The 14,266-nt window shown below is 37.2% G+C and overlaps 1 protein-coding gene across 2 annotated transcripts in view; it reads right to left on the bottom strand.

Annotated features, from left to right (window-relative positions):
* AGPS (alkylglycerone phosphate synthase) overlaps positions 1-14,266 on the bottom strand; it is a 92,089-nt gene that overhangs the window by 41,554 nt on the left and 36,269 nt on the right. For both annotated transcript variants that reach the window (XM_062578517.1, XM_062578516.1), the window contains 2 exons: positions 6,408-6,497; positions 2,349-2,439 (listed from right to left, as the gene is read on the bottom strand). In XM_062578517.1, the coding sequence (XP_062434501.1) occupies positions 2,349-2,423 (75 nt within the window). In that variant the 5' untranslated portion in view covers positions 2,424-2,439; positions 6,408-6,497. The remainder of the gene's footprint in view (positions 1-2,348; positions 2,440-6,407; positions 6,498-14,266) is intronic.

Here is a 14,266-nt window from a genome sequence, read left to right as displayed (position 1 = left end):
TCCCCCCCCCCCCCCCCCCCAAGAAAAAAGCTTTTTTCGAAGCTCAGATTTAGTGTTGTGGTTAAGGCAAGAAGCACATTGCTACTAAGAGATGATGACTTTATCAGCCTATCACAATAAGCACAGAGGAAGCCAGGATCAGATCTCCTGTGTACTGTTCAAATGCTTCATCTCTAAGTTTGATTTTACGGCATTTTCTAGGGAAGTATGTTCAATCTGAATAGGCTCATCCATTTGATGAAGTTCATTTACTTAAGGAAGTATTCTCAATAAGACAACTTGTAGAAGGAAAAAAAGGCGACCTGTGGCAACACTAAGTACTGGCTGGCAAACACTGATCCCAGGTGACAGGACCTCTAAAAGGTTGACCATTTCTCAGCTTTATAGCTTCTGCAACAAAGATTTATTGTAGAAAGCAGTAAGTTTTCACTTGTGAGATCTAAGAAAGCTGACCAGGTGTCAAAGGGCTTCCAGTGTTAACAAGGTCTGAACAAAACTGTCCACAACAGCACCAAGAGTTCTAGTGAGAAAGCCCTCAAAGAATTAGATAGGACATCTTGCCCTTTCCTTCCCCAGGACTGCTCCTAATGCACATTCACACAGCACTGTTGCTAATCCAAACAGCACTGCTCCCAGGGAAACACTGTCAAACAAAGAGGTGCCAAATGAATAGAGATCTTTAAAGTACTTTGTTAAAAATCCCTGCTAGCTGTGCTCTACATTTTAAACTTCCACTTCTTCATGGTTTGTGTAGACAGAATCATTTACATCACTTCAAATTGAACAACAAATGCTTACAGATCTTGATTCCCCACATAAGGGAACATATTCTACTTAAAACTATCTGCAAGGAACTATTCTAGTTTTAAGTACCTCAATTCTGCCTCTCCTGCAAGGATTTTAATCCTTTAGCTGTCATCTTTAAGATTGAAAAATTAATAACAATCTGTAACAATGTTAGATGAAAAATACATCTTTATTTTTGTGGGACTGAGCTATTGCAATAGGATTCCTACACTGGAAGGCTGGAGATGAAGCCTACTTGAACTAAGTCCAAATTGCTCCTGTTGATAAGTCTTTTCCAGTCTGAAGAGGAGAGAGAAGTCATGAAGTCCTGAACATCAGAGAAGCAGGAGTATTTACTGCTTGCTAATGATAACAAGAAAGTGACATACACCAAGGAAACCTCCAGTCTTAAGGAAGAGAGGCAAGAAAAGACGAGTTAGAAAGTCTAGTGGACTGCTGTTCCTATACCTGAGCTCCTTTATGCTCTGATAATAGCAAAGAGATAGTAAAATAAAACCATACAGCATAACAATCTGAAATAAACTAGTAACCATCACCGAGACATTAGAACAGAAGACCCATAGTAACAGTTGGGAGTCTGTGAGTCCAGATATGTACTGGAGACTCCAAAGGAGTCTATTCTGTGTTAACATTGCAACAAAATCCAGATAAGAGCATCAGAACTTCCTACATAATAGGAAAGCACTCACATTGCTGGCAGATCTCCTGAGGAGCTCATTTGCAAGATGTGCTGTAGAAACAGGATAATATTTGAGAAATTTCTTTTGTCCTCTGAGCATTCTTCTTTGTACATTTACTCTACATGTAAAAAAGGAAACAACTGCTCTCACAACCACTGGAAGTGAAAGTGAACTTGCCACCAAGTGAAAGCAATTTTGCTGTGAGCATCTGCCCCTTAAAACCAATCTTGGTCAAGGAAGATGCTCATATGAAGACAGATTTTTTCCAAACGTACTGGCAGTTATATTGGCCTGCAAGTCACAACAGATGGAAGGAGGGCTTGATCAGCAGAAGACTGAAGAAATGTTCAAGTTTTCAGGCCCTAAGATATTACCTGCCTCAGAGAAAATGCAACTAACTGAAGGAACTGCTTCCCAAAGCAGGGTCACTTCAAAATCACTGTATGAGTGCAGCCTGCTTTCAGAAAATGCACTGAAAACTTTGTTTAACTTCACTGTATCTTCTGTCCTTGTGATCATAAACAGCCATTAAGTTCTCATAAATGATAATTCCCCCTACACTAACAGTTCCAGCAAACTGGGAAACAACCTACAACTAAGGACAAAAAACTCACTGTGTGGGAGACTTATTTGAATTCAAGTATTACCAGTTGACCTAGAACAAAAAGTTTTGCTAAATCATTGAAGGTTTCATGTAGTAGTTTTATAATAAATATCAACTCTTCTGTAGTGTTACTACACCATTCAAGTCAACCATATGCAAGGCCATCTTACAGCTTCTGAATATCTTTAACATACAGACTGGTCTTGATCACCAAAGCTGGTTCAAAAGCACCAATTTTTTTTCAGCTATTTACTTACTCTAGAGGTAGATTTGTGCTCCAGACTTGCTCCAAAGGTTTTTTCTATCCATTCCTTAAAAGTTGGTAATACCATACCACCTAACCTGTACCTGAAAAGTCAATATTACAAATGGTCATTTTAAATTGAAACAATGCATGTCAGATACACTACTATTTATGGTTATGTAGAATCAAAAATAAATTTTAAATAAAATGCTTTATCTACAAGTCTGCAAGACTTCTATATATTCAGCTTTCATGTAATCACACATTTTGTAGTATTTAGGTGTTCCGTACTTAACACAAAGTCATATCAATTCTTAATTTAAATATTATTTTCACTTTAAGATCTTTGAGAAGCATAGCACAGGCTTTTTGGCGGTTTGGGGTTTTATTTAAAAACTCCCAATTTTTTATTAAAAACTCCCAATACTACCACCCTCTCCATTTTCAAGAAAACCTTCAGTAAGGTAGAAAACTGTGACAATTTTCATGCCAGTTACTACTACAGAGTAGGTATGCAGGGACACACTGCAATATAAACAAAAGCTGTCAGACATGCACAAATCTTGCTTTCAACCTTGCATGTTGTCAGGGGGAAAAAAAAAGTGTTAACTCTTTCACCCTCGGAATCCATGAAGTGATGTGAATATGCCTACCTCAGACTCAGAGAAGAAACAGTTGCAATATTTCTTTGGTGCTTTTTTGTAGCTTTTTTTGTAGGGAGTACTGCAGAAGTTATCTGCAGATAAGTCCTAGTCAACTAGAGTGATTAACACTCTAAAGAGGTGCCACAATGTTGTTAAAACAGCAAAAAATTTGGTGCAGAAGTGAGACCTGAAAGCTCAGATCCAATCCAAAACACCAAAGACATTCTGCAGGAAAGTCATCAGCAATTCTGCACCAGAACTTCTAGAACTAGTTGTTTTTACTCTTTCTACATTTCTGATTCAAGCAACTTGATCTCCTCATTAAATATTTCAATAAAAAGCTAGGAGTCTTAACATTATAGTGCATAACAAATTCAACACCTTCCAGGCTGTACAATCCTCAGTGCTATCTGAATGCCACAGAAGAGGAAGAAACTATGTATTGCCCTAGCAGAAGAAACTTTATGGCACAGGGAGTCTGAAAGTCAAACCCCAGAAGGGGAACATGGAAATTAAAACATATTTAGTTTCTCTGACCAGAGCTTATCTACATGGCATATGTGAATATTTGAGAATTTATTCTGAATCAGCTAGACAGACAAGAAAGAGATGAGCTGATTATAGTCATGCATACCACATGCAGAACAGGTGAGGCTGGGGACACACTGCTGAAGTAGAAGTCGTTGTTAATTGTTGTATGTACACACTGTGCACATTTAGGTATGTACAAACCAAGGAGAAGAGAACAAGAACTTTTCTTTAGTATTAAGAACTTTCAGCAGTTGAAAATTCTTATCATAAGTTGCACCTGGACCACTGCCTTACGCCCGATAAGTGCTCTTAAAGATTTTTTTATTCACTGTTAACCCAGTTACAACTCAACCTTCATAGTTCTGGGGTTTGCCAGAGTTAAGTCACCTATTACGCAGAAAGGCTTGTTTCCTTATCTCCTAGTTCTCTTACTGGAGAGAGAAACCCCACACCTCCCCATTCTATTCCTTAACTATTCTCTCAACTCAGACTCTTCAGCTTGAAAGACTGTGTTCAGCCACTCCCGTGGCAGCCCTTACTATATCACCATATCTGCAGGGAATTGTTAAATAGTTCTGCGGAAAGGAAAGTACAATAAGCAATAAAAGGTTAATGAGTGTATACATATACTATACATATATATAAATCTGTAAATGAATACTAAAAGCACTAGGCACCTCCAACACCAACCTTAGTGGATGGTGAAGGAGTACAAGGGTAATCTGTCACAAAAGTCAGGTTCTCACTCTTTTCAGACAGCCTTTCCTACCACTGAGGCAGATTACTGCACAGGAGCTATGCTGGTATGGCCCCTCTTGGGGTCACACCATATTATTCATCAATTAGGGAGAGAGAATGCAGATGGGGAAGAGCAGCACCATTCTGGAACACTGACTGATACTAATTAGTCAAACAAGCAGCAGCCTCAATGCTTCTTCAAAAAGGAAAGTCCTGTCCTATACCCTTTCTTCCTTCAAAGCATCCGGTAGAGAAGCTTTCTATGGAACATAACCTACCCCAGATAAACAACTAAAGAAATAACAGCTGAAAGAATGAATGACAAAGTGACAAGAGTCAAAGTCCAGGCCAAAAAAAAAAAAAGAAACCTCTTCAGCATTGTATGGAAGAGAAACTATGGAAACAATGAAATATTCTCTACTCCGACTTTGTTAGTGTGGTATGTCAGCATCCTCAAACCCTATCTACCCTCAGCTTTGTGAGCTATGAAAGTAGCTCTGAATACTTTTTGTCATTTTCCCATTCTTCCCATTTCCTTTCAATATAAAGAACAACGCAAAGAAATAAGGACAGGGGATACACTTGGACAAAACTCAGGCAAACACAACTAAAAGCAAAATCTCAAAAACCTCAACTTAACCCCAAAGGCAAATAAGTTTTCATCAATAAGTCTGCCTGGCTTCAAAGGCTCTTTCTGTGGCTACCCAAAGTGCCAGACAGATTATGGCTGAGCAGGTGTACTTACTCAGAAGTTGTCATGGGTATGATGATGACCAAAGCATGCCCTGAGCACATCAAGCTTTTCACAAAACAAACAAACACAGCAGCAGCTATGCTCACCAGAAGACAACAAATCTGGAAAAAGATGCATGTTCATAACTAGCCAGCTGTCTAGTGGCTAAAGCAAATGCTTAAGGAATCACCACAAATAATTACTGGAGATCTTATAGAAATTCTACAGAAAGGAAGAGATGGTCCTATTTGACTTTTAGAAAAGCTCTAGAATAGCTTTCAATTCCAGGAAGAGGCTTCACAGATTCCATTATTTCCAGGAAGAAAGCATCATTCTGCTCTTCAGATATCAATACTGGAATAGTATGAAGGGCTGGTTTAAATATGAACTTGTCAATGTGATGTACAGAGGAAAGCTACTAGTTACCTGTTAAATATATTGTGAAATACCATTCAAAGGCATCAGAGCCTCCCTAAGTTTATAGTGAGCTGAAGTGCCTAAATCAAGGCTTTGTATTTTAATCTGAGCCTGAAAGTTAAAAAATTAAGAATTAAAATGCTCAAAACCAGTTAGGCTTTTGCCTAACTTCATCTCAAACTAACTCACGATAGTTTACACAAACTCAAAGAACTGTAAGGAATTTTTCTGAAGGACAGCTCGCTAATCTTATTTCTCTTTCCCATTTTCTATATTCTTAAGAATATATTTATATCTTTAAAAGTCAGGGAGAAGACTGTAAGACTTTCCATTCATGGAGGAAAAAAATATGTCAAATTGTAGGCTTAAATTCTACTAGAAGAAGGTGAATAGATCATTTAGTAGACTTAATTTTCCTGTTATTTACTCAGAGACGCCATTTTTCAGAAAAAAAAAGATTCACTGAACAAAGATCTAGGAGGTAATAAGCCAGGAAAGTATGTTACCACCACAAAAACATAGAATTAAAGAGCAATTTTTATTTTAAGTTCAGAGGATCAAGTAGCTCCATGCATGAAAGTTTAGGAAAAAAAATAAATTGAAAGTTATGTAGTAAAGCTACTGGTTGATGCTCATGAGATTCAAAACTGGCAAAATTGCACAGGACTGCTGCATATTACCTAAATCTTTAGGACGCAGTGCAGGTTCTCAGTCTGATCCCATTCTTCAAGGGAAATGTAATGCACAGCGAGTATATAAAGTTATGGAAAAGACTGATTTTTGTCCCTTTACAATACCTTTGATAAACCTTACTATAAGCTACACAGTCTATTTTAGTACATATGTTAAATACTATAAGGTTCAATAAACCTGTTAAATGCCAAACAACTTCATAACTTATTCTGAAAATAGACAAAGCAAAGAACTTCTTGTAATTGAACAATACTTTTTTTAATATATTAAACCTGAACACTTTATTCTAGTTCAACGATACAAATTTTCAATGTACCTTCTTCCTGTGAATTCTGCTTGACCCTTCTTATTGAATATGAATTTGGAGTCATTATATCCCCAGCCATTCCACTTTAGAAGTTCTTGCCTTAAAGGGAAAAAAATAAAGTGAGAATGCATTAGCATACTGTAAGCCAAAAGCATCTCTACAATTTGCAGTTCTACGGCTTTGAAAAAGCTTTATTGGACAATAACTCAAGAAAGCAAGTGCATGTCACAAGCACGTAGCTTAAGAGCTTAAAAAAATATTTCTGTAGTCACAGCTTTATTCTTTCTGACTGCAGATATGACATCTTAACATTTGAAAAACACTGTTTTACAAAAAACAATCAGTTGACGTCAACACACAGTATGGTGATATTTTCAAATCAGCAAAAAAGTGATATTTGAAAGATACCGGTTTTTAATTCTATACATGAATACTAACACACCAATAGGCAATAGCTGAATTTCAGAATGAAGAAGCAAGACATATAGCATTGTTATTCTCTGTAAAGAAATAAGCTTAATTGAGGTTTAATATAGCATCAACATTGTAAACCCACTTCATTCTTAAAATATTCATGTAACAAGGCACTCTTAGTAGGTACCTCAAACATTCAAATTTAAAAAAATTTTGAAAAATAAAACAAGAGTTGCAGGAATAATGAACCAAACAACCTGAATGTGACCTCAAAGTAAAGACATATAATACAAATACAATATACAAAATTGAAGCGCCTCAATGACAACTACTCTACAATAGAGAATATTTTAATTATGATAAAGTCAGAAGTTAAAAATATGAACACATTTAAGATGTTACACAATAACAGCAATTATACATTAATCTAACTTTACTTGAAAAATTCCTCATTTATTTACATTAGAAATAAAGTGCTAACTTAAACCTGAGTTTTCTCATCATTAAAAGGCGTCTTTAAGAAGTTAAAGGCAAATGATTTACCTCAAACCATTGTATAACTGTGAATGTAGCTCAATCTTTCAGTATACAGTCAAAGAATAAGATAGGAATCAATTGTGACCATTTCAAAGAGACTTTAAAAATTCAGAGAAACCACTGCCATGAATCTGCAGTAAATCCAGCTTTACATATAAGATAACTGGGTGCTAATTGATTACCGAAGGCCTTTATAATAAAGATAACAGTAACCTCAGCTGCTGACATGACTGTCTTGTGTTATAATTAAACACTCTGCTTAATCAGGGTTCATTTTCTACAAACGGCCTGTACACAAGGTTTTAATTAGTCAAATGAAAAACACAGACACCACTTCCACTGCAGTTTGAAACAAAAGCGTTTCGACAGGCATATTGCATATATTGTTCCTCCGTACTGAAGTGATTCTAAAGTTTCAGTCAAAATTAAACCATTTAGGCAAACTGCTGTTAAGATACAGAAGCCCCTCTGTTCTGCTGCCCACTTCAATAGGGCCAAACTTTACATTTCTAATGTTTTCTCAGAAAAGGGCCAGGACTCACTCAAGTTTCATATCAAAGGAATGCCTTGGGATCACCTAGAATATGACAATGAATTAACAAACTGGTAACAAGTTCTTGGATTTAGGCATATTTTTGTGTGTGTATGCATTTATAATATTAAATACATAAATATACACATAGTTCTATATTACTATGACCTGCATTTTTGCAAATAAAATATATTTTAAAAACAAAATCCACACAGACACTAAGTGCTATGCAGTTGAACTACTCCCAGCTGCGAGCAGGCTGATACGGAACCGACCAACCGAAGTGGCATTTGTTAAACGAAAGGTTCCCCTCAAACCCGCCAGGCCTGGAGTCCTCCTCAGAGCGAGACTTCTCCCTCTGCTGACTAAACACAGTATTTCTACACACCTGATCTCTTCTTGTTGAACCACAAAGTCAGAAGAGACTTCACATTTATACGGCAAGTCAGAGGAAGGCTCAAGCACCGTTGCCCTGATTTAGAGGGCTTATATCCTCTTGCAAGGCAGTGCCAAAATAAGCTGTTAAATACGATGCATGAAAAGGCTGGAGTAAGAAAGAAGAAACCCGCCGTCAGTCACGCAGGGCACGAGGCAAAGGGCCAGGTTCTCCTCTGGATTCTAAAGGGCTGGTGACATTAGGTAAGCTTAAGTGCAACTTTGAAACTATCATTTGTCCTGATGCATGTCCAGAAAACTCTCCCAACGTTCAGGAGGGGGCACTTTTAGTTAAGGCACTGAACTGACACCCAAACAGGGGATCTTTCTGCTAAGCAGGCTGTATTCTCGTCGCGTGCCTTCTTTAAAAGGCCCACTTACCCAAGTGTTAACGTCTTTGGTGCTTTCATCAGACAAAAAAGAAAAAGAACCCACACCCACACACAACAGCACCCGATCACAGTTTGGATGTCAATATTTAATTCCCCCCCCCCGAAAAGTCTTTAATTGACATTCACCTATTCCTAAATGAAAAAAAGCATATAATGGTTTGCTCCGAAAGACAACACAGCTCTTGTTATTGGAGTGGTGAGAGTAATTAGAACTGTTACATACTGCATTTTAGATGTTGGTTAAGGAGAAACGGTGCTGGGGTGGGGGGAGAAGTTTAGAAGCAACTGTTCTGATAACCCTGGGTCAGGAGATGCTTGTCTCCTGCCCAATGGGCAACTCGCATCTTGTGACAGGCAAACAAGCCATCAATATGAATTGCAAGCATTTTGTTTTATGTTCAGAACTATCCCAAGCAAGTTTAAGAGCTTTATTTGGAGATAGGAAGGGCTGTCTTCCTAACCAGCCTGTCTGATATGTATCCTTTATTTTGTTCCATAATAGTTATTATATTGGCAGTACTCTCTGTTATTTGGTTTACGTGATAGTAGTCAACAGCACTTCAGACTTACACAGTGAAAACAGGTTACAGAAAATACTGCATGCAGCTTTTTTTTTTTTTTTTTAAAAAAAAAGCTTTTAAAAAAAGATGAGATTAAAAGACAATGACCAACCAGTCAGCTCTGACTTATAATTGATGTAGCCTCTAGTGAAGGCTGAGCTACTTCGTTTATGTCAGTTTTACCAGACTTCATGGTTTAGTGCTTGATGAAACTCAAGACTCAAAGAGAATTACCTCTGATGCAAAGGGAAGCAGAAAACATCCAGGAGATGCGCAAGCCTCACTGACTACTGAGGCAATAGCAATGATGCAATCTAGTCAAAGGCTTTAGCAGAACTTTTTGGAAAAACCTTCTGAGTATGTGGAATGCTGGGCATTAGTTTATGTATTATTCAGAATAGGTGCAAGATAAAAAGCCCTGCAAGATACAGGCTAGGGCACTGCGCTGCTTCATTATCCCAAGTCCTTCAAATAAGGGAAGCTATTGTTAAACACCTGCTCTACACTTCCATGCTTTTCCAGATTAAGTTTGGAAATTTAATTTATAAGAATAACAAAAGGCAACTGAAGAAAATTCTCATAATGTTCCAAGCCCTCCTTTGTTTTTTGTATTACCCTTTTGTAGCATTATTTGCTTAAGCAAACACTCTTCCTTAGCCCAAACTTTTCACACCACAATGCCAGTGCAGAACTGCTACTGTCCTTTGTGCAATGCCACTGGTGTAAATGATTACAACCGCTTGGCAGATTAGTATACCGCCTTATGTTTACCCTAACTCTCAAGTATGATCTAAGTTATGACAGTTAGCAGTGTAGTCTTCTGTATCTCCATTTTTGACTCCAAAATCTCAACGATAAACTCTCATTCCAGAAGAGTACACAGACCAAAAAGAAATGCAGAGACTATACAGACCTAAATCCATATTAAAAGCTCCCCCCATGTATGAGTACTGAACATATCAAGTGGTGACTCTGAAAATAGGGAAGTCAAACTACATATTGATCTGCAAGCAATATGTACTGCCATTTTTCCCAGACTTGTACAGATAAGATATCCTCTAACATCTCAATATCCCATACTATTTAATGCAAAATCTGCCCTGCAGCAATACCTTAATTTGCATCTTCATTTTTCAAAAGTCCAAATAATTTAAGCTGCCAGCTAAACAGTAAATAACAAAAAAAAAACACACTTAAATATTGCTTAGAGTATACAGACTGATCATCTCAAAACATTTTAATAAGTTTCATGCCCCAGCCTGAAAAATCGGAAGTTCAGTTTGGTTTAATTGATTGGCATGCTCATGTTAACATACAAGGTTATTATGTCTTGCTATATTATAAACATATCCTTATATTTTTCTTCCTACCATCACTCCGAAGACTACATACAGCAAAGTCAAAGACTCTCATCAGCATTTGGTATTGTTCGTGTTCTAAACTGTATGCTACTCAGCTCTACATTCTACCTGAGCTCTATCATTTAAAAACAGCTTTTCTATTCATTATCTTCACAGTAATAGAATTAAGGGTAAATTACCTTGATATTCTGTTAAAGATGAAAATAGGAATATTTTAGACAGAAATACTATAAGGGAAAAAAAAAAAAAAGGCTTTCCTTTCCTTCTGGCTTTGGCTTTTAGCCAGAGATGAACAAAAAAAAAAGAAAAAGCATGAAGTACTAAATATAAAGCAAAGCTTGCTTTTAACATTATATATAATGGTATTGCCTGAAGGGAAAAACCTGAAAGAAAACAAGTTACCATGGAAACAGTGACAATAGAAGCTAGTGTTGTAAAAACAGTGCAGCTAGGCTAAGTGAATTTAAATATTTCACTTTATTACAGTATACAGCATCGAAATATTAATTTGACTTAATGCAACAAGGATTAATTTTTACAGCAAAATACTTGTTAAAAACAACAAGCATTTTCTTCTCTTCCTCTGGAGAACTTGTTACAGAATAATCAGTAGTCACTGGGCTGAAAGGTCTTCAAATTATAGCACAAGATATTACACATTAAGTTCAGAAACAAGTAAAGGCATCTAAAATCGGTAAGTCCACGCGGTGGCAGTATTCCCCCACGCTAAGCAGGCACGGTTTCCCCGCGGGCGTACGCGGCTATGGCAGTGCGGCATGGCCAGCCTGAAGCAGCACACCGCAAATTGCTTTGAGCATGCAAACTCTCACCTCTCACCCACCCCTGGAGTATTCTGCCTGCTCCCCAGCCTAATGCTAATGCTAATGCAGCCTAAGGCCTCCAGGCTACTAAACATTTTAATTAAACCAATACAGGCTTCAAAACTCATACTTTGGTGACAGATACTGTTCAAAAATTTTCCTTTCTCTAGAAAACCAGTCCTAACTGAGAAGGAAGCACAGAGCTTCCAGCAGGTACTTCAGTTCAGTGTCCAGATGCTCAGCTCCCAAGGAAATCATACCATGGATATTAGTTTCAGTCCTTTCAAATACAAGTCACAAGTACATATGAAATAACTACATACACAATACCGAACTGCCAATTAAGTTTTTACTTCAAATTAAAAATACCGTAAACATTCTCAGCTCTATCTTTTCCAAAATCTGAAACACAGATTGCCTTTTTAACATCAGAAAGCAAACACTATGTTTTTTCACTTACGATGAAGCTATGAAATCATGCTCAATGAAATATCAGAATCAAGCAATGAACAAATTCTAATTCACCAGTGTCATGATCAAAAGATGCCAACATTGAATTACTTGCCTCTCTCATCACACAGCTATATCATCTAAGCACACAAATATCAACAAAATTTATCCCTCTTCTCCAAAACAATCTGGAGAACTGGCACACTATACACAAAAGTGAAGTAAACTTGAGCTAATTTGCTAAAAGACCAAACTATATAGTTCCATGGATTTCTTTCAGAAAAGCCACCCTACAGCAAGATGAAAGATGTAAGAAAGATGTAAGAAAGAATTTCCTCACCAAAACCACCTGTATTTTTAACTCAATCATCAGCTGACGCTAACCATTAAAATATATTCATAAAAATTACATACATATATACGTATACACACACACTCTCCTGTTCTATCAGCCAAGAACTAGCATAGGAGATTAGAAGCAAGTTTAAAGAGGCAGTTGTAAGGGCTACCACATTGTCTAAAATACCAGTGTTTACCTAACACAGCAGTGCAAAAAAGTCTTACACTGTATAGCTCTTGCAGAACCCAAGATAAATGTGCAGTAAGATACAGGCAATATTATGGTGCTAAGGAGTTATATCATCCAAACAGTAATGGAGCTAGGTCTCAAAACCTAGCTTAACTGGGCTTTTGGTTACAGATTCAGAAGACTGCTTGGAAATTCAGAACCCATTTCTTCAGTGATGCTGGAAGGTCACTGTCCCTCCCTATCTGGAGCAGGGACCCTATTTAGGTTATATAGTGACTCTGTTATCAACCACCAAGAAAGCAAACCACTCAACTGTTTTTGAAGTCAGTACTAAATTAGCATTAGGTGCCTGGAAATTACGAAGGTGGATGTAGCCCTAGGAATCTCTTCAAGAACTGCTTTGTGATAGCATCATTTATCTGGAGAAGAATGACATGCTGTAGGCAGGGAGTATCTGCTGTTTGTCATTCTTATACTTCTTTCCTCTTGGAGAGTCTTCCCTGCAGCAAACCAAAAGTAATCGCTCTCAAGTCTGTGAAGTCAAATAACATGTCTGTTTTACAACCTTAGACACACTCAGGTTCTGTAGCCTCAGCTTTCCACAAAACCCTTGTGGTTGCATATACACCTAAACTCAGTTGCTATTCTGTTTGCCAAATATCCGATACAGCAACATGAATCCAAGCTCATCGTTAAATTTTAAGAACCAAGTTAAACTGCAAGCACAGTCACAGAAGTTAAGACACAAAATATATTTGAAAGTACTAGGTACTCCAAAGCAGGGTGTGTTCTCCTTTTCCAGCTGTTGTGATTTAAAAGAAAAAAAAAGTTCTTCTCCTTACACATCTTACTAGCATATGTGGAATAAATGAAGCCCATAAGAACAGGGAAATTGGTCTAATGTTCTCTTGTAGAAAGTTTTAGTCAATACGGGTGAATTAAATATGAAATACTATAATCAATATCAGGAAAACCAATTTTACTAAGCTTCCAAACGTGCACACTTAGCCAAATAATAAGGATTATGCAACAGAACACAACAGATACTGCTTCTTGTAAAGTATCTTCTACTTCAGAAGGATGCTAGTTTTGTCTTTTGAATAGACTGCCATACTACAAAATGCACACAGTTACTTTCAGGTAGTAAAGGAAGAGCCACTAAAATTTTTATTTTTTTGAACCCAGGGATCAGTCTTGCAAGCAGTATTTCTTTAAGCTTGCCAAAAAAAAAAAAAATCTGTTTCACCATCTTCAAAAATTCAAGTTAATAAATGAATCAGAAGTCTGCTATTATTCTTTTCCATCAAAATAAGCTGAGCTCCTGGACAATACTGCTTTACCTGCTGTGAGTTTAGAGAATTTAGCTCTGTAGCACATGGAGATAACCGCAAAAGAATACTTTTGGTGTTGTCAGATCAACCCTGAGAACCCCCACGCAGCAGCCGCTTCTGGACTTTACAAGGCATTAGGCTTGTCCATCACATTCAGTCTAGGAGGTACGGTAGCACTTCAGGAACTCTAGCTGGCTACAATGTGTTACACTACAGATTGTCTTAATTTACCTCAGTTCAGAGCACCTTTTAGGAAGTCAAAGCAATTATTCTAGTCTATTGTATTAGCAGAGATTGTTCTATTCAGTTCAAATAAATTTTAAATAGCTACATACAGTCTTTATTTTCTCGTGCATAAGGTTTCAGACTTCAGTAAGTATCATGAAGTTGATCTACAAAATTCTTTTCCTGTAAATAGCTATTTGTTTTCATATAACACTCCTTGTTTTACTTTATGTATTAAACATCCTTTACACTTTTATTAGCATATAGGGTTTTTTCTGGCA

Source organism: Rhea pennata, chromosome 6, assembly GCF_028389875.1.
Source record: "Rhea pennata isolate bPtePen1 chromosome 6, bPtePen1.pri, whole genome shotgun sequence".
Taxonomy (NCBI): domain Eukaryota; kingdom Metazoa; phylum Chordata; class Aves; order Rheiformes; family Rheidae; genus Rhea; species Rhea pennata.
The sequence above is the reverse complement of the archived record's forward strand: the minus strand, read 5'-3'. Positions and strand labels throughout refer to the sequence as shown.